We start from the raw sequence: 27,815 nt of genomic DNA, 5'->3' as shown, positions 1-27,815 counted from the left end.
GTTCGGGAGACCTGGAAATAGGGGAGTGTTTCTCATCTTCACGAGCATCCTGCCAGCTTTGCATACAGTAGGAGTCGAAGAGGTGAAACAGTGGCTTGTTGGCAGTGTTCATCTACAGGGAGTTCTGGCTTAGGTTCCTCCTCATGCCTGTTCAAACTTTGCCGGGGCTAAACTGGACTTCTCAAATCAGAAGACCACCATTTGACTTGGTTGACAAACTGAAGAAGAAGCACATTTTCTGATGCTCCTCTTGCAGGACTTTGACCACCGTGTGTACTGAATCATGAGGAGACTCGCAATGCCTCCAAATGAAACCCCTCGTTTGCCGTTTGCTCATTACTTTCTATCTTTCAGAAGGATATCTACTATATTGGCTCTGAGCTTTGAGTTTCACAAATTGTTCATCCTACTCCTCTCCTCCTCCACCTCCTTTCCTCCCCCACTTCCTCCTCCTCCCTTAGTGTGGATTGCACATTCTGGAGAGCTGAAAAAATGAAGCAGGGTAATTTCCCCCCTCGGCTCTAATTGTCATACAAAAATAATGTTGCTGCCCTCCTTCTATAATGAAGTGTTTTGGGTTTTTTTTCAATGTGGGTGGAATCACAATTGTGTGTTTGCATGCTCACTGTAATACAAATAGCCTCTCTATTTTAGATGACAAAAATGTGAAAACTAATTAAAGTGACACATTGACTGTGTGAATAACATCAATTATTTCGCAATTACTGAAGCACTCAATGTCTCTGCTGTACTTTTTTCAGCCTTTTTTTCTGTTGTTTGCTGCTGACAGCAAACTAACTAAACCAACTCAGACAAAGTCAAGTTCAGTGTTGTTAACAAGACTTCTTAATGACCTTTGATTTCCACTGTGTCTAATTTCCACACTTGAATTGGCTTTAATTGCACGTGCATGCATTATTGATATGCTAATATACTGGACCAGAGTGGAATATAAAGAGATAGTGGAGTGAATGTAGTATCTGAATCTATGTATATGACATCATGTGATCTTATGTGTATGGCCTGATGTGAACTCAGCAGTGAACCCGCTGCTGCACTCCTTCCCTGAGGACGTCAGGGTCCATATATGGTCTTGTTGTTGCCAACGTCCACCAAATTGAAACCAGATGGTCATTGGGGGTGCAACTATGGAATGTATACATTCTCCTCCACTTCCAGCATCTTCCTCCCTGGTTGCTGGGAGGTATAAAAGGTGATGTGAACAAAGCATCATCGGAGTTGCTCACATCTGGCCCAGAGACATCCCCAGGCTTTCTAGGTGCCTGACTGACTTCTGACTTCTTTGCAAATAAACCAGTTTTTATATACAACTAAGTCTGTGTCAGTGAAGACCCCTTCAACATCTACATCACCACGAAGCCACCAGAAGAATTCACCACATGAACAAAACAAATATGTTCCTTGTGTTCTGATAATTTTTCCTCACGCTGAAGAAAACAGCACCCCCCCGCTTTTTTTTTTCTCCTTTTCAACCTGCCTGAACTAACAGTGACATCTAGTGGAGATATATTCACTGTGGTAGTTCCAGAGGCAGTGAACACACACTGCACAGGGCTGTGTGAATTACTACTAACAAAACAAAACCCCACAGGATCTTTGAATATGGAATGCCACTAAACATCTGCAAAACTGCGACGAGACATCATCATCATCATCATCATCATCATCATCATCATCATCATCATCATCTTACTATTATTATTATCATCATCATCATCTTACTATTATTATTATTATTATTATTATTATTATTATTATTATTATTATTATTATTATTATTATTACAAGCCATACAAATAGGTAATTATGCATTATGGTATGTTAAAAAGTCGAATTTTTGCTTTGAGAACATTGTGCTTTAATGGCAGTAAAGTGCTTTTGTTCGCCACACGATGGCGTCAAAAGCCGCCACTGTGTGTGAGGTTTGAAGCTCCCTCCAGCCGGAGGCCGACCTCCTCCTACGTGCGATGACAGTTTCCTGCGCGGCGCTGCCGTCCTCCTCACTGCGAGCTGCGCCGAAAGCCAACGGAGATTGTCGGGATTGAGGTGCTCGTCATGCCGTGGACCGGCCCGGAGCTGTGATTCTCACCCTGTTTCCCCCCGGGAGAGTGAACGTGACAGGTGGACACCGGTGAGTGTGCCGCCTGCTCGGCGGTGATCGCCGAGGAAGAAGTTGTGTTTTCCGCCGCTTGTTCGGCGGCTTTTTTACGCAGTGGCTGCTGCCCAAGTCCGAGCCCGGATACGTGTCACTTTCTGGGGAGACGTCACGACGGACTCCGTTGAAAATACCGACAAGTTTACAGTCGCTGCGCTCAGTAAAGCAATACCACACAGGCCAACCCGATATCAATGAAGGTTCTAGAATAAGTAATAGACGCCTTTTAATTCGGCATGTAGATAACGTCACCAAAAGACGTATTTTTGTCGAATTCACATTTTTTCCCAACTTGATTGACTTTGCTGTTGACGTTACGCAGTGTTTTGAGGCGAATGTTTGGGCGAACACCGGTAGAGGCACTTTGTGAAGTTCAACATTTCCCGACACTCACTTTGTCGGTTTATCTTGAATATCCAGTCATAAACATTACCTGCTCGCGAAGACCTTTTGGCTTAAACGTTCGCAATGTTGGCACACTGCGCACAATCTAAAAGTTTACGTTTTTGCTCGGGAGCGTTGTGTAATGACGTAACCAACCAGGAAGGATGGGACATGTGAAAGCTTGAACATTAATTTCCACTGGCAAAAATTTTGATCAGTAGAGACTCCATAATTGTATTGTGGTTTAATGTCAAGATTCTGAAAATCAACCCCTTTACTATTGAAACGTGTCTCTGCATGAAACTATGTTTCATTCTTGTTTTTTTTTTCTTGCTCCCTTTTCCTGTTTGTGGCCTATTTGTAATCAGAAAGAGTCACAATTAATCAACAAACTTGTGTTGGTGAGACTTTGAATCTCAACTCAATGAATCTTTGTGATACTGTTTTTTTTTTTCATCTCCGATGATCTAATGATATTAATTTTTGACTCATTGAGAAACTAGCAGCAGCCAGAGGCCATTTTCATGCAGTCTTGCCCCCTGCTGTGCAACACTCCATAACAATGTGGTTATGTCTTTGCAATTGGGACACAGTGACAGGATGGAGGGTTCCGGAACGCCAAGGATGAGGGCCAATGGACCCATCGCAGCACCAGACAGCCCCGTCAGCTCAACCCTCGGCCCACCTCTGCCCCCTGGGGAGCTGGAGGAGCCGCAGTCCTCTCTGACCGACGTCACCCAGATGTGGATTAAATTCGGCAAGACGTTTGCCATGATCTTCCCCATCTACATCCTGGGATACTTTGAGTTCAGCTTCAGCTGGGTTCTGATCGGCCTTGCCGCGCTCTTCTACTGGAGAAAGAACTACAGCAACAAGGACTACAAAATAAACCGCGCCTTGGCTTTCCTGGAACACGAGGAGAAGGTGTTGAAGCAGAGCGTGCCCACGGCTGAGCTTCCACCCTGGGTAAGACTTCGACCCGCTGCTTTCATGTCTTTCATCAAGAGTTCCTGCCTTGGGACGCCAGTCGAGCACTCGGTGGTGAAGCTCCCAGATTATACAGAATTCCCTCCACCAGTGTTCTACCAGTAATAAGATACTCCTTTCGCTTGCGCCACCTTTTACACATTGCGTGTGCTAAAACCCAATGTTCTGGAAATCAACACTTTGTGATGTCACAGAGGGCACAGGCACCTCCTCCAGGTTAGCAACCACACCCGCAGCCAACTGGTTGCTCTGCCTTCTGAGACCACTTTGTTTTTGCCTCCAAACATGAGGAATTTCTAGCAAACCATCAATTTCAGCAGAAGGCTGTAAACAAAGGGCTAATTATGCTGCTTTTTGAACATGGTCAAATTATGGGTTGTTTAACATTGAGAGAGGCCTGTTATTTGTGCTTTGGACTTCTATCATAACCTGAAACTTGATGTTTCATGTTGAATATTATTTCTCTCTCTCAGTAAATCTTAGCCAGTCTTAACTACCTGCTGTGAGGAAGATAACTTTCCAAATACTTGGCACATCCCTACACCCCTCTGTGTTCCTGAGTGTGTTCCCATGTCCCATCAAATCAACAAGCAGCCAGTAATTACCTCTTCATGGCTTGGTCTCTTCTGTGTGGGTTGTTGGAACGAGTGAGAAGCTCAGCGTCACAACACATATTGTCGCATTCAGTGCTTTGGTGGAGGAAACAAAGTACAACTTTTGAGGCGACCCTCAGATGGTTGAGTGTTTCGCTGAATTGGATTGTTCCTGTTTCATAGCCCGGCCTTGATCTGAAAATCACACATTCTGTTCAGACGGCTCCTTGTGTCCCCGTCCTCCTGAACGGCTCAAACACAGCACCACAACCTGTTCCTCTGGGTTTTGATAAAGCAGGAGAGGAGGTTAACTCTATCCTTGGTGTTTTTATCCCCTTTGGCATTGTGGCCAGGGAGTGCGGTCCAATACTTGGCAAAGGAGAAGCTCCGCCCGCCCCTTCTTCATAGCTGCCATTCTTCGCTCCTTCTATCCAGCCCGAATTACGAGTTAGAAACACGCTCGGAATCCTGATCACCTCGGGGTGTGTGCGCTGCTCCAGCATGTTTGCTGGTCAGACGTGCAAACTCTGACGACACGAGTCCTTCGACACATGTGGGCTGAGTGCCAAAAAAAGAGAGTGAGGCTCTCCGAGAGGCGTGTCGGTACAGTGGAGCCTCGCACAGACTGACACTGACCTGGGAAGCAGTTCAACAGTCTGATGCGGCTGTCTGACTTGTGGATGTGTTGTAAAAACTGGATACCGGACTTCCAACATGGTGGCGCCCTGATTTTCTAGTCGCATTAGTGACACGTAATGCGGAAGTTCTTTTGAAATGAATGGGCACCATGTTTGGCATCTGGTGTTCAGTTCTTATAAAACAATCACGGCTGGACTTGCACCTCACGAGGTGTGTCTCTCATTATATCGTACTTTGACTCGGCTTTCTTTTGTCTGTGCTGCCGTGCTCTTGTTGTCCGTCCACCTTATTTCTTTTGCATAATCAGCCACTATGTACCCACGTGAGTAACAGACCTGCAGGGAAATGATTTGGCTCGTTAGTATTATGTTTCATAGGAAACGTGACTGCTAGCTTCCAACCAAGGGGCAGTGGCGCACTGCCATAACCAGTGGAGAGATTGTTCTTTTTTTTTTTAAATGCTGGAAATCCACCATAAAGACTCAAAACACGCCAGTTTTCCCTGCCCTTGGAAAATGTTCAAGTGACAAAAGGACGTTTTAGTAAGAAAGTGACATGAGAGCCAGTCCACTGTTTGTGTCCACGAGGAGCACCAGGGGTCTGCCGCCTCTGGAGGTCAAATTTGGTGGCTGCAGCTGCAGCAGGTCCCTGTTGGTGTGAACGTATTGAGTGGCGACACGGCCACTCTGACATTAGAGCAGAGCGTCCTATCAACACGTCCAGTGTCAGGCAGACCTTGAGAAGCCCAGTGTCCAGCCGCTGCTTGCTCTGCCACGCTGGGACTCAGCCAAACCGCCTCCAATTTCTTCCTGCAGTCCCTAAAAAAAAAAATCTGCAGCAAGGTAGCCGGAGAAATCCAGCCGTGCTGGCCATCGGCTCGTTGTTTGCCTGATCAAAGGGGAAGCAGTGAAAGAACGTAGGGAGGTTAGTTAGTCCGGCGCCCTCTCTGATAGCCGGCCCACAGTCAGCACTGAACTTTGACCCCCCCGGGCTCGGGGGCGACACTTTTATCAGTCTTCACGTCCGCCACGCTAACCTGAAAACGTGAAGATTCAAAGAGACTTTATTGTCCGTCACATAGCGACAGTACTCAAAACAGGAAGATGCACGAAGACGAAAATGAAGATTTTTGAATCATGACTCATTAGCTCTCGGATACCAACAAATAAACATGTCGATGCTGTGAAACTACTTTGGAGTAAATGAGACAGATGAAAAAAGTTCCAACACGACCATGACGTCATTGATCGGAGATTTATGACATGACGGCCGATCACGATCATTTCAAAAAATGCCAAATATCGGCCAATCCGATACAGCCGATTTGATCGGTGTAAAGCCAAATGATTACTTGGTATATTGGTTATTAAACGTAATTTAAACTATGTAGAATTCCTTCTATATCAAGGAATCTCAAGGAGTGACAAGAAGGTAATTACGTCTCTTTTTTCAAAGGGGAAGTTATGAAACCAGACTCTGAATTATGTCTTGGTGAGGCCTGAGCAGCTCATCCAGAAGGGAGGAGGTCAGCAGGCAGATGGAGGAAGAGATCAGGCCTCGGTCTCAGACAGTCCAGGTATAACCATGGTTACAATAGCGATCGGAAAATACAGCTGCACAGATTAACGTGGCAGTCACTGTTGTCCGGTTATGATCAGACAGACCACACTGGAGCGTCCACACTGACACAGACGCTGTTTGCATGGCAGCATCCATGCTGTGTAGTGCAGCCGTGGCCTCAATGCTCTCACAAGCTCCTCTGCCTTCTGCGGACCGATTTTCTGTTTGTTCCGCCCACCAGGTGATCGTAAGGTTCACTGCTGCTGGTCTAGATGTTTGCTGCATCAACTTACCGACCTTACAGACCTTACTTACTCCGTCACACTTTTTTTTTTTAATGGTTTGTTAGTTTTGTGAGAATTATTGAGGATTAGGAGAATTCAATGGATTACATTTTACTTTATTCAGATCCAGCATTCAGTCAGGATTTGTTCCCAGATTTTGTTTGGCACTGATGAGATGAAAGCGTGAAAATTTAAGATATATATATATATATATTTTCTTTTTTAAATCTCTGATTTGCATCCCTTCAGATAAAGCTTCTCTCTCCTGGCTGCTAACCAGCATCCAGCTGCTACTAGCAAGCCGGCGCTCAACCCTAAAAACATTCAGCCTGCTGAAACAGTTTCACTCCTCGCTTGTGTGTGCCCGGTGTGACACATGGTGGGCGTAGCTGTCTTTCTGTTGTGCCAAAGGGTGGGGCTCACAAAGGGAAACGCCGTTCGCCGACACAGAGGCCTTGTGTTTTGGAAATGAAACAGAGGTTTCTCACCTGTCAAACTGAAACACCAGCTCTCGCTCTTTATTGTTAAATGACACTGTAACCTTGTAACCTTGTTTTGGTCGTGAGCATTTCCTGTTTGTTTCTTCATTTATTTCTGTCACTTTGCTTTAATTTAGGTATGTAGAGCGCTGCACTTCAAAACCATTATAGGTGAATGTCCTAAGCCTTTGGGGAGGCAGCAGATTATTAATCTTTATTTATAGAATCTGGTGCCTGATAACTCCTCTCTCAGGCCAGTAATCCTACTCCCTACTGCAACCAGATGATCACTTTACAAACATATCTAACCTGTATTGTACCTTCCTTGAAATATAACAACAACATTATGTTGATGCTGGTCTGTCCTTGACTCATCCTCACATCCTTCACTGCTCCTCTCCTCTCGGCCTAAATATAGATGGAGCCACCGTCACGTCAACAAGGTTTCCCACCCCCCTCTCTCTCTCACCCCTCCCTCTTTACATTTCAACTCTCCTATCAGTGCCAGCAGATGCTGACTGAGCCGCTTTGCTTGCCTTTGTGTCGTCGTCACCTTGAGAAGGAGACTCTGCTCTCCGCTGAGCCGGCAGTGACGTGGCACACATTTGCATTTACATTTACGTTTTGTTGTTTCCAAGTAACGGTATCAGCATTTTTTTTTTTTTTTAATCCAGTTCACACCTCCCTGTGGTTGCTGAGTGTGATCATACACATCCTGCTTTCACATAGCACCGGAACACATTAGAGTACATGTAAAACTTACAGGTTTTTTTTTTAAACCATCTATGAAAAAATCCAATCAATCGTTTTCAAACTAGAGGAGTTCTCTGAGGAGAAAGAGGTGGAGCCACAGCCAAGTTTTAGCTGTGACAGCAACAGGAAGCTGCTCCCCGCATGCAACAGTGTCGGCGTAGATGCTGCAGTGTAAACAGTGTCAATGTGGCTGCTAAAGTGTGAACAGTGTCAGCGTGGATACCGGAGGGCGAACAGTGTCAGTGTCAGCGTGGATGTTGCAGTCAGTGTGAACAGTGTCTTTTTTTTCTCATTGGAAGAAGGGCAAAGAACTGAAGGCTTCTCTCTGCTGCTGATTGGCTGTGCACACTGGTTGATTTCTAGAAGTGTGTGTTACGGATACCCGAGGCCTGTATGAACGATTCGGCTGCAGAGGAGGTCCTGTGTTTCTGAACAGCTGTTACCCAGCCACACTGGGGATCTGAAGCCCAAAGAAACACAGCCACAGCCGTGCTGCGCTGATCAGAGAGGGCTGATCACTCTGGCTCTCTGGTGGAGCTCCTCCTTGCAGAGAAGTCAAAGAATCTGCAGCGTGTGAGTGTGTGAGCGTGTCACTACAGGCAGGGGAAATCTCCTACGGCAGTGATGATGCAATAGGCACAGGCCTGCAAAGAGATCAGTTAGACAAGTGCAGGTGAGTCCAGGTCAGTAATTACCAGCGTGATTGCAGTCAGCCAGCATGCTTGAATGATGAAAATATTTCAATGTTGCAGGAAAAGCAAAGAAAACCATGCAGCCTTGTTAGCCTGTAGCATGCGAATGCAAATAGAATGCAGCAGGTTCAAACCGCTTGTATGGTTTTACTTCACCCTCATGACAAGACAAGCCTTGTCTTTTTAAAACATCAAATAGAGGACTTTGTCTCGTACGGGCCCTTCAAGCACCCTGTGGATAAACAGGGTGAAAGCGTTGGTTGCAAAATGACTCATTCGCCACAGAAACAACAGATTTTTTGAAAGGTGTTTAGACCAGACGCTGCCCAGCAGGAGTAGTTTGATCTCCTTGTGCCTCTGGAGGCCAGTGGGACACTTGAACAGATGTTTGTGCCTCATCTGAGAAGACAGAGCAGCAGTTCGCTATTTGGCTGAGTGGAGGTCGAACATCTGAGAGACGCAGATATAAGCTTGACGGCTGCTGCTGCTGCTGCTGCTGCTGCTGCTGCTGCTGCTGCTGTTGCTGTGGGAGACGTGACGTCTGTTCCGCTCAGCCCCTACATTAAGTCCATGCGAGGGTTGAGAAAATTAACACCGCTGCTTTACATGAGATGTGCATTTGCATGTGATTGGCATGCTTGCAGCAGCAGCAGCATTTATTTTTATGAAAATTAATTTGAAGAAACAAAACAGCGTCTTGAGGACAATGCAACGTGAGAGGCCGGAGAGGTACGTTGGCTGGGTAGAGAGCAGGCAGTGTCCAGTGGCTGGGTAAAGACCACGTCACTGTGGGTTCAGAATGGTCCTCAGGTTCTCCTGCAGGGACCGCTGGGTCGGAGAGGTTCTGGTGACAGCTGGAACTGGCATATGGGGGTCTGAGACATGAAGTCATGGATGCTGAAGAAGGAAGAGAGCCTCCCACCCAACCTCCCCGACTGCGTGTTTGCAGCCTGAGTCAGCGGTCAGGACTTGGCGCTGAGACGTCTGGGGGGCGGGGCCAGGTCTTCAGTCTGATGGCTGCGGGAATGAGAGAATGACCTTTTAAAGTTTAACATTCTCCCAGCTTTTCTCCTCTGTCTGTCACGAGGACGGTGAATCCCTTTCCTGCCTTTGTCTCGTCTCATCCGCTTTCTCTCCGTTCTTCTTGTCTTTCACCCCTCCGTTGGTTTCTCCTCCACTCACGTCTTTTCAGTTTAAGCCTCAGTCTGGTTCTTCTGCCTCTGAGTCATTCTGTGGGTGCTCACTCATTCCAGTTTCCTGTTTCCTGACTCTCTGTTCTTGCCGCTCAGCGTTTACGATGGCAGAGGTTTATTTTTTTCCAGTGTGTGCCCACCTTTCTGTGCTGTGGCTGCAGTCTGAGCTGTTCTATTCATTCTGGGTGTTTATTTAGGCCTGGTTGAAGTGCCACGGGCCCCCAACCCCTCCCCCGCACACACACACACACACACACACACACACACACACACACACACACACACACACACAGTGTGTAGAGGGAAACATCAGTCTGGAGAGTTGAGGGGTGATTCAGATGTCCATCCTCTGTTTCTTCTTCCTCTTCACTTGATAAAAGACATTGTTATGGAATTCAGCCCTTTGTGATGTCACAAAGGACGCTGACACTTCTCCCGATGTTCCTGAGATCAATTCTTTGCCATAAAGATGGATTCTAGTCTCTGAGTCTCAGGAAACTCTTTGGATCATGGAAACTTTGCATGAATGGAAATTCTTTAACCGTTGCCTGTTCTTGTACTTGTCCAGGTCCATTATCCTGATGTGGAAAGAGTGGAGTGGTTGAACAAGGTTGGTGCACACACACACACACACACACACACACACACACACACACACACACACACACACACACACACACTAGCCTTCCAGCTAGCAGAGGCAGATTATTAATAGCGGCTGAATGTGGAGCTCTGTCCTCCCCTGACAGTTGGAGAAGAGCATCTCTTCCTGTAGAGCCACATGGAGGAGAAGCGCCACTGAATCCAAACCGCGTTTCTCCTCAACTGATCTCTTGCGGCCGTCCACGAGCGGTTAAGGCCACCAAGAGCTTTGCAGACACTTTCTGTTATCTTGAGCCCGATGCACCTTACGCAGTACACAAGCTGAAGTTCTCTTGCTTTTTTTTTTTTTTTTTTGCTTTTCAGCCTTCAGAATGATTCTCACAAATGTCGATGTGATGTGTTGAACTTGTTGCGTTTGATTTGATTGACTGTCGACCACCTTCCACCACCTTCCACCACCACCTCCCGTCCAGACGGTGAAGCAGATGTGGCCGTTCATCTGCCAGTTTGTGGACAAGCTGTTCAGAGAGACCATTGAGCCGGCGGTGAAGGGCGCCAACCCCTACCTCAGCTCCTTCTGCTTCACCAAGATCAACATGGGCGACAAGGTGAGGCGTCGCCAATGGCAACGGCCAGTCGGAGCTCAAACGTCTTGAGTTTTTTTCTAAGGCAGCAACTCATCCATTCATCCACTCTTTGCATTGTTATATGTTTGATCTATGTCAAGGGGTGGGCAAAGTTTTTGATCAGTGGGGCCACAATGGGTTCTAAAATTTGACAAGAGGAGCAGGAGCAGATGGATGGAGTGTTTTGGTGACCAACCTCATAGGAGAAAAAAATATATCATGGGATATGTAGAAAACATGTGCTTTAATGTCAGTTGAAAATGAACCAAATCGTCACAACAAAAAATGTGTTGAAGCCCCAGTATTTGGCTCTTTATTGAAATGTCTCTTAAGACACTGAAAAAATGGATGAATTACAGCTATTTATGATTTACTGACTGATTAATATCACGTCTTCTAGTTCGGTGGGCCGCATTAAAAAGCTTAACGGACCGCATATGGCCCCCCAGGCAGTAGATTGCCCACGCCTGATCTATGTCATAGTGTTAAATTGCACTTTTTTCCACCTGGTTCCCCTGTTCTAATGTTACATAAGTGTGCCCTGTTGTCACAGGTTGTTTTTTGTGGGTGTGTAACGGATGGTTGACATCCATCATAGGGGAGTTTCTCACTTAAATAAACCTTCTTTCCTCGTGTGTGTGTGTGTGTGTGTGTGTGTGTGTGTGTGTGTGTGTGTGTGTGTGTGTGTGTGTGTGTGTGTGTGTGTGTGTGTGTGTGTGTGTGTGTGTGTCTTGTGGTTTGCCCCTGCAGCCCCTGAGAGTGAACGGGGTGAAGGTGTACACAGAGAATGTGGACAAGAGGCAGGTCATCATGGACCTGCAGATCAGGTGAGTCACCCTTCAGATCCCGCCCCCCCGCTCGCACTTGGAGGTTGCCTGAAGCCTTCACCGTGTTTGACCTTTTCTTAGAACGCCAACTCTTTCTAACGGCGAGTGTTTGCTGTTCAGACTTCGACCAAATGTTGTTGTTTTCAGTCTATGCAGACGACTGCAGTCAATACTTTCTGTGCTCTCACAGATTCGTCCTTAAGTCTTGACGTCTGTTCTCCTCTGTTCGTCCCGGGAGCAGTTGACACCTCCCATGTGTGACCTACTGTGGTTCAGTGTTTGCGTCGGGGCAGATGTTCAGTGTGCGTGCTGCCCTCTCACTGCATTTCCTCTGCGCTCCACTCAGCTTTGTCGGGAACACGGAGATCGACGTGGACATCAAGAAGTACTACTGCAGAGCTGGGATCAAGAGCATACAGGTGTGTCTGCAAGGACGCTCCGGGCCTGTTTGGCGCAACAGAACACTGTTCCCGGGCACCGACGGGAAGCCGAGCGTTTGTCCAATCACCCAATTTGCGCACCTTTCCAAATTCTTTGTGCGGGCTTTTATCCTGAAGGGCCCTCGAGACGAGTCAGAGGGATTTAGGAAGCGTTGCAGCTGAAAGTTGCGTCCGCAAAATAGATAAAACTGTCAAACTAAATGGAATCAAGCCATCGAGCGCGAGACCCCTCGAGGCAGCGCCTCGCAGTCAGACGGAATCCCCGTCGTCTCCAGAGCCGGGACCGCCGCGTTGACCCTTGACCTCTCCAGATACACTTTTACATAATGTGTTGACACAGGGCTGATAACGAAGACTTTCACTATCCACTCAGCTGCCGCCGCTGATGGGACCACTATCTTCCGTTCAGAGATCAGACAGTGAGTGGAGGGGACTTGCTGCCGCCGCACAAGCTGCTTGTGTGCACATCGTCAATATTGACCTCTGCCATTGAGGAAGTCAGTGGAGCGGGAGCAAGAGAATTTTCACCATCAGCGTTTACCCTTTTTAAACGCTGTTTATGAAGTGCGCCCCCCCCCTCCCAGGCAGCAGCCCGGTAAAACGAAGGCAGCACCAATGCGATTTCTCAGAGCGAGTCGCAACCAAATTTGGCCCTGCAGACGGGCCGTCTGCATGTCTGAGGTCTGAGTCACTGCAGCCACTGGGAAAAAAGTGCGTCCCTCTCAGGAGAGACGGACACGTTTTCCGAGACATTACAAAAACGTTTGACATCAGCGACCAGAACCGCGCGCATTTTATTGCTGCACCAAGTCACATTTTTTCCACAGATTGACGACAGACTGTGGCTCAGATTGTCGTGAAGCGCTGACACCATTTCACGCTCTCTCTCTGTGGAGACAGAAATATGTTGCGGTAAATGTTTGGGCTTGTTTAGAAGCCCGCGGCATTGATTCAGAGCGCAGACATGCAGAAAAGTATGAAATGCAAAGGCAGTTTTTGAGTGGAAAGGAGTTTGTTATTCTTATAAATCCATTCGCTCTTTTCCTATTATTTTTATTCACTTCTTGTTTAATCGTTGTGGATCCAATAGGGGGCTGTTCACTGTTGGCTTTGCAGGTTGACCTTTCGCAAGTACAACAACAGGGTTGTTGTTTTGTTTTTTTTTTAATCCTCCACTCCGATCAGTTCAGTGCTTTCAGTAACCAGAAGTGACCAAACCTGACTGAGAGAGCTAGCAGCATTTAGCATGTTAGGGTTAGCAACCTGTGGTGTGTGACAGGCCTCTGATGTGACAAGGCAGATGAGTGAACAGCATTACAAGTCCAAATTTGCACAGATCCATCTTGAAAAGCTCCGACTTGACTCATCTTTGTGAAGGGAAAGAGGTGGAGTCACAGCCAGCCGTCGACACAAAACAACTGAATTTGCCTTGTTTCCAACGTTCTGTTGTCAAAGGTTTGATCGTGTCGAACAGTTCGGTGCGCGTGACTGGTTTCCTAACATGTTTTCTTCTCCGTCCAGCTTTACGGAACCATGAGGGTGGTGATGGAGCCCCTGCTGGGCGACATGCCGCTGATCGGAGCACTGTCCGTCTTCTTCCTCAAGAAGCCGGTGAGTAGTTTCCAGGCAGTGGTGTTTTATTTGGCTGATGATGTTTAGCGGCAACAAGTGTTTTTAACCACGGCTGCATCCTACTATTGACATGGGATGTGGAAATCTGAAGCAGTATTTGAAGTTTGTGGAATCGAGACAAATATTGTGTAAACAACATGCTTGGAGGCAGCTCCGGTCTTTCTTCTTTTCCTTCTTCTTCTTTGGTCGTTATCATTGCATTCCTTCTCTCTCACTGCCTTCTTCCTTCCTGTTCCTCAACAGAACCTCTCATTTGATTGAGGCCTTGATTGCGCTGGACCCGTGACGTTCATCATGTCTTATTTTAAAATGACAGTTTACTGAGCAGAAGGCAGGCGACTTTTTCCGACTCCCCCGTTATCGGTGTGCGGAGATGAGATAGAGATCTGATGAAATGGTTGTTGAAAGAAGAGACGGGATTGTTTTTTTTCTACTTCCTCTCCCTGCAGGCGCTCAGTTGGCTGTTTACATTTGCAGCATCAGGGTGGAGTTGACTAATGAGCCACTGTTGACATTTGAGAGTGGCTGGTGTTGGGAAAGGGTTGCACCTCGGAGACACAGACAAAATCCCTCTTATTTATAACATTTGAATTAATTCTAATTTGTAACTGTTTTTTTTTGTTCTAAGCAGTCTGTTTTTAATTGATGTGTTGTTATTTCTGAATTACTAGTGTCATTGAGTAAATTGGCAACAAGAGCACGTGAAAAAGTTATTTTATCGTAGCATCACTTCATTTAATTGAACTTTTTTTCTTCTTTTTTTTTCTTTTTTCAAAAAAAGCAGAATCAGGGCTAATGCTCCAGTTTGAGTGGCGTCTTTCTGTGCCAGTGAGGCCTACAGCTTTGCTATCTAGGCCACAGAGAGACACACGACACCCACACCGCAGAGCCGCACACCTACCACCAGCTAACAGAGAAGCACTTTAATGTGCAGGACTTAAAATACCGATTTGCACGAAACCGTTTCTTTTTTCTGCTGCTGCTGCCTCCAGTTCCTGTCATGTCGTCTCCTCCATCACTCTGCACTGCAGACAGGAAATGAGAGCTGATGTAGGTGAGACTGACCGGATGGGAGCTTCGTAAACGCGAGGCATTAAAAATATGTACCAAAAATAAAAAAGATCCGGTCTGGATCTCCTCGTCTCCCTTGAAATTCAGGAAAGTCCTGTGAAACGCCTGCAGCTTTATTGCGGTGGAGGCGTCTCCTCCCTGGATTATGACTCAGATGTTGGATTTTAATCCGCAGATCGTCTGCCGCACACTGCTCCTTTCAACAGAGCAGGATGTTGTGCAACTGTGTTGCTTCGCTTTCAAAATAAAAGCACACAATTTGAACCTAATGCCGCTCGGCTCAGCTGATTAAATAAAGTGCGTGCTTACCGTGTGTACTTAATAGCAACAATAACAGTAAAATTAGAAATTGTAATTATACAAACGATGTCGTTTCACACACACACACACACGCACACATGCTCGTTGTTTGGTTGGATTTGCTTCAGCTGCGGTGACGCTGTCAGCTGTTTAATCCTCTTTCATAATCTTTCCCAACCACACGGTCACTTCTAATCTTACTCTGACACAAACACACACACACACACACACACACACACACACACACACACACACACACACACACTTGTCCTATAAATAAACTATATACTCTCATATTTTATACATCAATGCTGATGTCTGTTCATTGCTCTGATCCTGTGAATGGTTCCTGGTGGGAAACATCCTGCTGCCTCCTGCTCAGTGGTGACGGACTTGTTTACTGAAAGAAAATGAAATTATTGTGGCGAGAAGGACGGAGCTCCTCGCCGCGTGTCACCCTGGTTTTAGTTCAGGTTTTACCAGGCTGACTGATGGTGCCGGGGAGCTCTTCCTGTTTACTCCCCGTCGTCAACACAGAGCCGAGCAATGATTATTAATCTGTGTCGGATGTTGAGTCTCAGCCTCCTGACGTGCCGAACATGTGACAGGAAACCTCGTGGGATCGGATAATTAAATCAAATGGTGGAATCTCTAATTTTTTCGGTATTCATGTGACTATTTTAGGTCATTGTTGTTATAGTGAAGCCGGACAGCAGAGAATATTTGAAGCGTGGCCTCTCAATGTAACGGACAGCAGCAGGAGAAATGTTTCTTTGCCATCAAATTAAACATGATTTCAACAGCTGAGATTGAACAATTTAGGTTTGACTTTATCATTTTTAATTGTTTTTCTTCATCTTTCTCCTCCAGCTGCTGGATATCAACTGGACCGGACTGACCAACATGCTGGACATCCCTGGTGTGAAGTGAGTAACGCAACGGCGCCTCTGCAGCCTCAGCAGCAGTTCCAGCGTTGCATCGTGGGAAATGTCACAGTGTCTGTAAAATGCTACCCCCTGATCATTGGTTCCTCTTTCATACTTACAAACACTTGGTTTGGTTACAAGTCCTGACTCCCACTTCACCCCTGCTGATAATTTTTGCTAGTGTGACTGCTAACACGTGGCTAAACTGTGCTGACGCTTCACCACACTTACACACTTCCTGTCGCCGCAGTAAAGCCCTCTGTGCTTTTACTAGAGAAGGCTCCTTTTGTGACTCTCCTTGCTGGACAGGTTTGCTGGACAGGTTTGCCCTGGCGCCGCCCTCCTCACTCTTAGCCCCACCCCCTCTGGCCACCCCGCCCCTCCTGAGCTCCTTATTCCCCATGGAAGCACTTTAAACCAATGTGATCAGTTTAAAATCAGTCCTGAAACGATCGCATTTACTGCTTGTTTTTTTTTTTTTTTACTTGTAGTTCCATTGAGACTGTAATCCCCCCCCCCCCCCCCCCCCCCAGAATAGGGGCACTAAGTTGGCTTTGCATTGCAAATTTTACCGTGAGCTGACCCAGACCCAGATCAGCCTCCGCTGAGGGCGAGAGAGACGTAGCCTTGCAGAGCTGTAGAGCGCTGCTGCCCTCTAGAGGACATGAATGGCCAGGTCAGCCGCTCAGTCCGGACTCCAGTGAAGCTGCCTCACTTGTACTGATCCTAAACCAACTGTGGATGGCTAAAAAAGCAGCATACTTAGCTCTCTGCTTGCAGCCTCCTGCTAAGAACAGATGCTTCATTACCCCCTTCCTCGTGTTTGGAGGAAACAAGGTGTTCTCAAGGGTGGAGCCAACTCCTGGCTAAGGCTATGGCTGCTTCAGGGAGAGATGTCAGTGCCTTTTGTGACATCACAGAGGGCAGATTTGCTGATTAGTAATTTGCTTCTTCTCCTCCCTCTTTCTTTCTCAGTGGCCTTTGTGACAACATCATCCAGGACATCATCTACACCTACCTGGTGCTTCCCAACCGCATCACCATCCCTCTGGTGGGAGAGACACAGCTGGCCCAGCTGCGCTTCCCCGTCCCCAAGGTGACCCGTCCCACCTTCTGACCTCCAATCCAAATTTTCTTTCTCCTTTTTCTTGTAGTTTTAACAGAAACGGCAAATAGGTTTATTGCCATACTCCCTAAAGTTATCTGAGCAGGTAACAACATAGAAGTGAATGGACAGTACCCGTCTCCCCCCCTTAAAACTCATCAAATACGCAGTCCAACAACTCCAAAACACTCTGGTGAACCAGTCGTGACCTTCACATTCACCACGCTATGAAATATTTATGTGTAATTATGCAACGTTACAACGCTTGAAGGAAACACTGGAAGGTACATTTTGAGTGAACCACTGAGTGGAGCCATCCAGTGCCACGGCTCAGATTAATCAGATTATGGTCTTCTGAGTCAGAACTCATCATCATCGCTGTCCACCACAAAGTCCACCGTGACCAGACGGATGTTTTTTTTTTGACACGAGTAGCTGTACTAAACAGGAAATGTTGTTCTGGCTCTCCCTTTGCCTTGAAAACAACTCTCTCTCGTAATGTTCCATTATGATTTGATAGCGTGGTGAATGTGCAGTGTGTTTTGCTGTATATGATTTAATCTTGGTGTTATTGTTCTGTGGTAAAAATAGCCTCTTTAGTCACCAGATCTGATCCTACCTTTCTTTGTTTTTACATTTTACTTCATCATAAATGTGGAAAAATGCTCTTCTTCCTCTTCCTCTTCTCCTGCTCCTTCATCATCAGGGGGTTCTGCGGATCCACTTCCTGGAGGCTCAGGAGCTTCTGGGGAAGGACAAGTTCCTTGGGGGGTTGATTAAAGGCAAGTCGGACCCGTACGGAGTCATCAAGGTGGGGACGAAGCTCTTCAAGAGCAAAGTCATCCACGAGACCGTCAATCCCAAGTGGAACGAGGTGTACGAGGTGGGCGGAGGAATTCTTCTGTTATTATTATTTTTTTTACCTATTTGCAACATTTTAACTGTGCTTTGCAGAATATATTTCCATATATCTAAGTGCGGCTCCCGTCTGTGTTTCCAGGCCCTGATTTACGACCACTCGGGGAAGAATTTGGAGATCGAGCTGTTTGATGAGGACACGGACAAAGACGACTTCCTGGGATGGTGCGACCGCGACGCCGAGCTCACAGCAAAAACAATCACTTTCTCTCACTGATGGTTCCTCACAGTTTTCAATCTAAAACTGACATTTCATATGAAAGTTCAAATAACTCCTGAATGCAAATGTGCTTTTCTAGTGGAACACAAGGCATCTTCGGAACAGGACTTTTTTTCTTCTGTCACCTGAACCAGCTGTGGAACCTCCAGAGGTTTTCCAACTAGTGTCCTCAACACTTTAATTCCTTTTTTTTTTTTTGTGATGTTTTCCAGCCTGATGATCGACTTGGCGGAGCTGGAGAAGGAGCGGAAGGTGGACGAGGTAAAGCTGTTTGGATTAGTATTAAGAGTGAAGCGTCATCACCATGTGTCATCGCTCACAATCGACCTGTTTGTGTCTTTTAAACTCCTTTGTATTGAAACGCTGCCTCCGTCGTCCTCAGTGGTTCCAGCTGGAGGACGTGGCGTCGGGGAAGCTTCACCTGCGGCTGGATTGGCTGTCCCCGCTGTCCACGCCCGACAAGATGGACGAGGTACGCAGGTTCCCACAGTAAGTTTCTTCTTCCAGAACCCCGGAACCAAACTGTGGCCGTTGTGTTTGTCCGTTGCCAGGTTCTGACGAGCATCCGAGCGGTGCAAGGTCAAGCCAACGATGGGCTATCGTCTGCGCTGCTCGTCGTCTTCCTGGACTCGGCCAAGAACCTGCCTGTAAGTCTGCTGCTGCTACCCAGCATGCACCTGCACGCACGCATTTAGGCCACAGTGGTCGTGAGAAAAATCTTGACGAGGCCCGAGAAACATTAGAGTTGATGGGAAAATCATTTGCTTCTGTTTTTTTTTTTTAAGAGGGAAGGAGCACTTTCACAGACATTACTGCACATGTTTATTTTTCATAAAATGCAGGATCAAGAATAAAATTATATTTTTCCAGAATTTCAAAGGCTCAAAAGGTAAATTTAACCGATCGTGCGAAAGAGGAAATGGGAAAGAAGAAAAAGAAATATATTTTCTCTTCAGGATTTTAAAATGAAAAATATTTCATTATCACCAGTAGCAGATTATTTTTTATTAAAATATATAGATTTTTAAATTATCAGTTAATTTCACAATCCACCTCCTGGGTTTCCTTCCGATTCATTCCCGACTCCACCGCTGTTTTTTTCTTCTTTCGATGACTTTGTTTTCCCACGTCGTCTCCTCTCAACTTTCATTTCCGTTCCACCTTCCTCTTGAAAGACAGAAATTAAAGCAGTCGGTTCTGAACTCTGTTGTTGGACCTTCACCTTCCTCCTCTCCTCTCCCAACCCCCCCCTACCCCCCCGCCGTGAAGAGCGTCTTCGAGGGGAACTTGGGCTGCGGCTTCCTCAAAGAGAGGCGGGCGGCCGGCCTGGTGTTCCGCGAGAACACCTCGTCACTCTTTCGCACCTTATTCGTGAGTTCGCTCGCTGTCTCTGCATCCCCAGACCAGTGAGGTGTGGCGCCCTCTGCTGGAGCATTAGGCTCCAACGAGACAGTTTGTCCATTTGGCTGATGAGCATGGATTGTTTTTTGTTTTTTTCACAAGCGCATGACTTGGACATGACCATTCCACACTGACAAACGTGTTTTTATTGATATTTGATTAATACAAGGAATTTGTCTGTAATGGAGGGAATCAGTAATTTCATGTTTAGGCCCAAAACTGGTTTGCGCCACATTCCTGCTTCCTCACAAAGGACCTAACGTTTGATTTGCTCGAATGACCGAGAGCAAAGTGACTCCTCCCCCTGCCAGGTGTTTGCTCCGCCTTGCTTTTGTCTCCTTCCAAACCTGTGGAAGGTGGAAGGAACAAAGTACCAGTGTCAGCAGCTGGCTGTAAACAATGGGCTAAATGTGCTGCTTCCTGGACGGTTTTGTTTTCTGTTGATCTGTCATGAACTCTTCATCATGGTTGGATCTGAGCCGGCCTCAGAAACTCGAGGGCCGGACGCGCCGACCGCCAAGAGTTTGAACGAGTCCTGCGTCTGATCAAACAAACGTCGGGTTGACGCTCGTCGTTTCCCCGCAGAGACGTTCAGGATCCCGTCCCTCCGCGCCCCACGACCGTCGTCATGTGATGTGAACCCGCCTCCATCCCGTTTCCCTGCGCTTCTCCTCCCTCCTCCCTGTGACATTACTCAGTAACTGCCATCCAGCGCTAATCTGTTAGCATCAGCTCATGTTGACTTCATTTATGTCGCACGTTATCAGAAACGTTTGGGGGGGGGTGCTTCTTTTAACAACCAGGTTTTACATGCTACGATATTTTTGTTGCCGTTAATAATGTTTGTGCGGTTCAATATCAGCCTGATGAGCTCAGCCCTGCTCGCCCTCTGCTCTGAAATTAACCATATGATCATCCTTGTTTGTCTCCCTGTCTGTGTCATGGTCTCTGTTGGGTGTTGCTCCGGGTGTCTCTCCCCCCCCCGCCCCCCTGCATGCTCCTCTGTTCTTGATTAACCTGTGGGATGTTTGTGTGTCTGTGTGTGTGGGGTGCTCTCCTGCCTTGTCCCTGGGGGAAAACGAAAGCACAATCCATTAGAGTTCAACCAAACGGGGCTGAAGAAGTCCTCCATCCATAAGGCCATCAAGGTAACCGCATAGTAACAGAGTTCACTCTCACTGCTCAGACACCGCCAGGGGACACCACACAGAGACAAGCTCACTGACACACCGTGTGGCCAAAAGTTGGCTGAACGCCGTCAATAGCCGAGCTCCTCGAGCAAGCTGGAAGGAGGTGTTGATTCCCACCAATACATTTTGAAAAGCTCGAGTATGAATTGTTTTTGTGACGGGAAACATCCAGCGTCTGTTTCAAATGTGACAGATTGAAGATTCGTCTGGTCCCCTTCACATTTTATTTTTTAAATTATTTCTATGGGCTCGGTCTGTCCGTAAAAGGACCGCGGCACTGCTTCTGTTTATGAAGCTCATCCAGGAGGATCAGCTGTTTAGACCAGACAAGCGCCTCAAATACTTGCTGCCTCGGAGAGGTAAACGTTTTCAGGGTGGAGTCTGCACACTTTTGGCCACATTGTGTTCACTGTGGTTTGTGGCTCTCACATTCAGTTCAGTGCTAATCAGGTTTTAGGCACTAAAGCCCTTTTTACAGAAACAGGTGTTCTTTTAGTTCTTCCCCACAATTACTTAATGAACTTTTGACCAATAAAAACTTTTCACTCAAAATTTTATTTCTGTGCGTAGGAAATAATTCATCAACTTTGATTAGTTGGTGGGGTTCATTTTGAAAGGGTTTGCAGTCAGAGCAACCAAATCCACACATTTCCACTGTGAACAATTCTGATCCCCGAACAAGCACAGTGAGAGACCGTGCACCACACTTAAAGCCGATTGTGTCGCCATCAGGGGGGCGCTGCTGCTGCCGCTGGAGCTTTGACTCACTCTCCATCCATTCATCGTTTTCTACTCCTGCTTCGCCTGCACTCAGGGTTGCGGTGGGTGGGGCCTATCCCCTTGACAAGTCGCCGGTCTATCGCATGGCCACCTAGAAAGAGAAGCATCCCCTTGCACTGACACCTACAGCCAATCTAGAGTTCCCAGTTCACCTCACGTGAATGTATTTGGAGTGTGGGAGGAGCCGAAAAACTGAGAGAACCTGAAACCCAGACACAGTGAGAACACGCACAGTCCACACAGAACGGTCCCAGACCCGGGCATCGAACCTGCAACCTTCTCGCTGTGAGGCGACGGTACTGACCTCAGTGTCACCACTCACTCACTCACTCAATCACTCACTCACTGTTGTGAAGTCATTAACTCCACTAATCACATCTGTTGTCCAGAACTATTAACACTGGGATTTGTTGATTCTCTGACAATCTGACTCCTCAGATCAGTCTGGCCAGGTGTTCTTCTCACACTTCCTGTTTGGTGCTTTGATTATATGTTCTGTCCTATAACACATTCGAAAGTGGATGTGTTGAATATTACGGGCTGATTTTGTTCTCGTAGTAAAAATAAATCGCTGTTAGTTGTGTGATTTTAGTGACGCTTTGATGTCCAATGCAGCAAACAAATGATCTCTGTTGGAGAAATCTCATGACGTTGACAAACTTTCTAGAAAGCAATGACGTTGCTAAGGCCTCGTTAGCCAAGGCTGTTCCCCGGCTGTAAAACCTCTTCTTCTCCTGCAGTCTGGTAAGAAGGTGACCAGCGATCCCAGTCCGTTGGTCCAGTTCAGAGTGGGACACAAGTCCTTCGACAGCAAGGTGAGAGAGGACCAATCCCCTGTCTCCTTATAGCACGGAACCCACGTCTTGACGTTTGTTCTTACTTCCCCTCCAGATCAGATACAAGACCAATGAGCCGGTGTGGGAGGAGACCTTCGTCTTCCTCATCCACAACCCCAAGACCCAGGAGCTGGAGGTGGAGGTACTGCTGGAATCCTTTGCGCTGAACTTCTAGTTTGCTTTAATGCATGAGACTTAACTGTCTCTCTCGTGCGTTTTCAGGTAAAGGACTCTAAACACGAGTGCTCGCTGGGAACTCTGACGCTGCCGCTGAGCCGCCTGCTGGAGGCCGAGGAATTGACCCTGAACCAGCGCTTCCCACTGAGGAACACTGGGCCCAGCTGCACACTGAAGATGAAGATCGCTCTGCGGGTAAAGCTCATGTCATGATGAAAGGAGCTGACGGAGAAAGTGCCGTGCATATTTATGATTCAGTGTCAGGATCAGAGTCTTCAAAGTGAGGCTGCAGGTGCAGCAGGTGTGATCAGATTCAATCGTTTCAGGTTCTGTGTCTGGATAAGGAGGCCACCTCAGATGGCACACCTTCTTCAGTCCAGGTCCGTCGGTCCAGCTCAGCCAGCCCAGAGCCTCAGCCCGCCCCCAAGCTGCCCTCCCCTTCCACCTCGGACGTCTCCCGCCCCGCCCAGGTGTCCGCCCAGGACCTGCTGAACCGGCGGCGGGAGGCCGACGACGCCTTCACCCCTGCCGACTTGGGTCAGGGCGACGGCCTGTTGGACAACGGAAGGAGCACCTCCAACCTGGCCATCTCCGGCTCCCATCAGCACCTGGCGGGGAACAAAGAGCCGACGCCCAGCATCGCCTCGGACATCTCCAACCCCTACGCTGCTCAGGAGCTGCAGCTCCGCCTCCAGCAGCTGCACAAGTAAGTACACTTGGTCAAACTGTGTGTGTGTCTGTGCATGTGTCTGTTTGTCTGTGTGTCTGATTGTGTGGTGTATCCTCAGTGGTTCTGGTCCCAGTTACTTCCCGCTGGGCGAGATCCAGCTGACGGTGCGACACAGCTCACAGAGGAACAAGCTCATCGTGGTCGTCCACGGCTGCAGGTACACCGCAGATCCACCAGGGGGAGCTCTTTCCCCAGCGACCCCACCTGTGTTTAATTATTTTTCTCACCCTTGGTTTCTCTTCTCCCAGGAACCTGATTGCGTTCACTGACCACGGCTCCGACCCGTACGTCCGCCTCTACCTGCTCCCCGACAAGAGAAGGTCGGGCAGGAGGAAAACTCACACCTTCAAGAGGAACCTGAACCCCGTCTTTGACCAGACGTGAGTCCTCGTCTCCCTTCCTGCTCCGTGCTAGCAGGTTAGCTGTGGGTTGCAAACGTGCTCATGCTGGCTCGGCCCTCTGCGCAGGTTTGAGTTCACCGTCTCCCTCATGGAGCTCCACCGGCGGACTCTGGACGTGGCCGTGAAGAACGGTGGAGGTCTGCTCTCCAAACACAAAGGCCTGCTGGGGAAGGTAGGCGCTTGTTTGTCTGTTTTATAAAAGGTTCCATCTCCTTCCCTTATAGGTTGACAGTGTAATATTAGGAGATTTTGAGAAATGGTAACATCGAGGGGTTACATTTTAGATGGCAACGTCTTGGCTTGCTGCGGTGGCATGCGCACCCAAACGTGAATACTTTGTTTATTTGAAGATCGAGCAGGAACCCTATTTACCAAATGCGCAGTCAGACGGGCTGGATTGTCCAGTTGAGGGCTTCCTTAAAAAGATGTTGCAAGATGGCAGCTAACTGGGAGCAAGCTTGCTATCTGTATATTCTTCAAAATATATATGTGAACTATTCTAAAGGTAAAGGTATTCTAAAGGAAAACCCCAATTACTTTTGTTGTACTGCGATTATACACTTTTATTAATGTATGTATAGGCACTATATAAAGCTTTTACCAATACAATCATTATAAATCAAGCCAAAAATCTACACACCTGAGGTTTAGAGTCAGATGTGGGGGACTAGTTTCTTCATGTGTCGCTCCATAGGAGAGCGTGGCTAACCAGACCTAACTCTTGTACACTTCGCCAGGTTCTGCTGGATTTGAACCCTGAGGACATCAGCAAAGGCTGGACACAGTGGTCAGTGTGGCGTCGTGTGACAAAGACTTGTCCCCTAATGTCCAGTTATTATTGTGCTACAGTTGGCTGACAGGAAAAAAAGATTTTCAAAATAAAAGCCCATTTATCCCCTTGCAGGTATGAGCTGAGCGAAGATGGCCAGTCGAAGCCTCACCAACTGTAGAGGACAACAACAGGACACCACCACCACCACCACCATCACCATCATCATCATCATCATTGTAATCATTCACTCACCATCGATATTTTCATCACCATTATCAACACACTACCACCTTGTTTTTGTTGTTAGTATTCCATTAGTATTAAACCCAGGCTCAGCTTTTTGGCATTTGCTCATGTCCGTCGCAAGGCGCGCCGGCCCTTTAAGAAGCAACAGGCTGAATCGACTGTAGGGAATGAGAATGGATAAGCATATTATACAGCATGATGCACTGCTGTGGATGATGTATAATCCATATAGAAGAAACTATCAGCTGTTGGGGAAAACAATCTTTTGCTGTGTTTTTATCGCTGACTTCCTGCCAATGATGTGCAGGTTTGTAAATAAATCTTGACGCCACCACACAGAACAGAATTTAGGACTTTCGAGAGGTTTGGTTCGGACTCTATGTCTCGACCCCCTGCATTGTAATTATGTTTTACTCTTTTTGTAAATGGATAAATATAATTTTTTTGGGGATAATGCTGTGTAACTGAGTGATGGCAGCAGAGGGCGCCACCGAGGAGATTAAACTAAATATACAAAATTAATTTCCCCCTGTGGGTTTTAATGCTGATGCTCTATTCCAGTGAAATATGTGTGTACATTAAGAGAGCACTGTAAGTCTAGTTTGCTAGCGCCGCTTTGATAGGCAACGCTAAACCAAAACATTGTCATTGCCTACGTCTGTCTTTTTTTAAAACTGAATATTTGCACATCTGTTTTTTTTTTTTGTTAATGGTTCATTTATTTTTAATCGTGATTAAAATGTTGAATTTTTTAGGGAATTTAATTTAATCTAGGCATAAATCAAATATTAAATGGTTAAAACAGATTGATCGGCATTGTAACAACCTTTTGTTTTCTTTCTAATGGTGTTCAGGTTGATTTAATGCCGTTGTAACTTCGTCAAAAGTTGTTAGGAAAAAAAAACGCCATTGCTACCATTAGCTTAGCGATAAGGCTCCGAACGGAAGGAAGCAGCTAGTCTTGGTCAGTCAAAAAGCAAGAACGTCAGGTTTGAAATTATTTGCCAGTTAGAAAACTTACTGTAACTTCATTTATTTAGTATTAAACTAAGCTTCAAACAAGTATATTTGGATTTTTTTTTATTACTGCACCGTTTCTTTACATCAAAGTTCATTAAGACAATCAAATCATTGCTCACTTTTTTGTCATTCCTATTAAGTATTTAAGTAGCAAGAAGTACACACACAAAGAAATCTGACTTTGGCGCCCTCCAGTGGTAGTCATAAGAATTTTTTTTTAACGTTAGACCAAGGCCTTTATTTGAGACGTGTTATTGCTGATGTTTGTTTCGTGTGTGCTGCAAAATTCCCTTCATGTTTATTCCCCCCGATGTTCATAACTGTTAATTTCCACATAAACAATATGTTGGTTCGTAAAGGAGTCAGAGCAACAAGGGTTGTGTCACATGACGTCATCACGCTGGATTCACGTGTTACAGTGATTACAGTAAAACTGGCCAACACCCTCCCTTCTCCTTTGCAAAAACATTATTGCCAAATCATCCACGATGATCTTACACACTGATGAAATCATTTAAAACCGGAGCCCTTCATGTTGGTGATTGGTCAGCAGAGTTTAAGCCATAAATATGTTACCAACATGGTCACAGGTTGTGAGGCGAGCCACAAACCTGATGGGGGAGGAGCTTATGATTACAGTGCCGCCACAAGCCACTAGAGGGCATGCAGACACTTTGGCTGACCACTGTCCGCCTTAAGGACAGCCTGCAATTTGATTTTTTTTTTTTTTAATTATATGAAACTGGCAGTATTTAACATCATATATAACATATGTCTGAAACCAGCCGTGTTTTGTACTTCACAAAAACTACTTAAAAATGGAGGATATAAAATCTTTTTTTTTTTCCTCTGTTGTTCATGCTTTTGCGCTAGCTTCTGTTTTCAGCACATTTGTGTTTCCCTCTTATATCACCTAAAGCCGGACACAAACATTTTTTTTTGTTTGTTTGTTTATACGCTACTACAACATAAAGTGCTTGATGGAAAGGGATTCATGTTGGCAGCAAATTTATAATTTATAACATCGTTTTGTTGATGTCTTCACAGAGCAGCAGTTTGGACTTTTCTGTGTTCCTATCCACAGTCTTTTCTTTTTCTTTCAACATGATCAAAATGTTGTCAACCACATCAGTGGTGTTTCTGTTACGTGTCACAGCTGTCACCCACACACCGGTGTTTCATTGCGAAAGACTTGGGGTGATTGTAAGCTGCGTGATTGGACGGCCCCGCCAGCAGAAGGCTTTATCTCTCGGTTTATCTTGTGCCTTAAACGTGTCGCTCAGATATCCGTTTGTCCGAGTGTCTCCTAAATGTCTCCACAAACCAATAAAGAGCTTTTGACTGCAGCTTGGTGCTGCGCTGCACTTCAGTCTTCCAGCTCACTTTCACTCCCTGCACCTTTTATTTGGCATTGCTGACAAACAACAGCACTGTTAGTTGTGTCTAATGTGGTATGAAAGCACCCAGTGTCTATAGTTTTTAGTTCACATTACCAGATACTAATAATGGTTTATTTAAATGTTAATTAAAACACTTATAAAGCAGGAAATGGTGAAAACACCCACATGACAAAACAAGTGAAATATCAGTCAATTGCATGCTGTTACTTAGTTTTGATTCCTAAATGTGGCAAAACAATTTATTTAGCATTACAATTATTGTTATTTTTTTAAAATTTTGTTTCACTTTATAATATAGACTTAAACTTGAAATATGGAGCAGCAGATGTAAAATGTGGTCTTAATAGACACTGATTATTGTTATCGAACACTGGTGCTCGAACCTGAATTCCATCTCGAGTGCCTTTAATAAACTAATTCCCACCATCAACATGAACCCCGTCACCAATAAGGG

At 46.4% G+C, this 27,815-nt stretch overlaps 1 protein-coding gene across 2 annotated transcripts; it reads left to right on the top strand.

The window, feature by feature from the left end:
• The first annotated feature begins 1,973 nt into the window (after positions 1–1,973).
• Positions 1,974–27,325, top strand: esyt2a (extended synaptotagmin-like protein 2a). 2 transcript variants are annotated; one of them, XM_076044493.1, is made up of 24 exons: positions 1,974–2,152; positions 3,154–3,526; positions 10,309–10,350; positions 10,817–10,951; positions 11,720–11,796; positions 12,143–12,215; positions 13,758–13,847; positions 16,110–16,165; positions 17,141–17,261; positions 17,977–18,153; positions 18,271–18,353; positions 18,621–18,669; positions 18,791–18,880; positions 18,960–19,055; positions 20,895–20,957; positions 22,520–22,594; positions 22,671–22,757; positions 22,838–22,987; positions 23,119–23,498; positions 23,581–23,679; positions 23,771–23,902; positions 23,990–24,095; positions 24,661–24,710; positions 24,828–27,325. In XM_076044493.1, the coding sequence occupies exons 2-24, from the start codon at positions 3,161–3,163 to the stop codon at positions 24,871–24,873; spliced, it is 2,643 nt and encodes an 880-aa protein (XP_075900608.1). In that variant the 5' UTR covers positions 1,974–2,152; positions 3,154–3,160; the 3' UTR covers positions 24,874–27,325. The 2 variants fall into 2 exon arrangements, with proteins under 2 accessions (XP_075900608.1, XP_075900609.1); XM_076044494.1 differs by lacking the exon at positions 20,895–20,957 and having other exon boundaries at positions 1,975–2,152.
• Positions 27,326–27,815: the final 490 nt, after the last annotated feature.

This window comes from Nelusetta ayraudi, unplaced genomic scaffold (assembly GCF_046127955.1).
Source record: "Nelusetta ayraudi isolate G7.1 ecotype Tasmania unplaced genomic scaffold, CSIRO-AGI_Nayr_v1 ptg000081l, whole genome shotgun sequence".
Classification (NCBI taxonomy): Eukaryota; Metazoa; Chordata; class Actinopteri; order Tetraodontiformes; family Monacanthidae; genus Nelusetta; species Nelusetta ayraudi.
The sequence above is the reverse complement of the archived record's forward strand: the minus strand, read 5'-3'. Positions and strand labels throughout refer to the sequence as shown.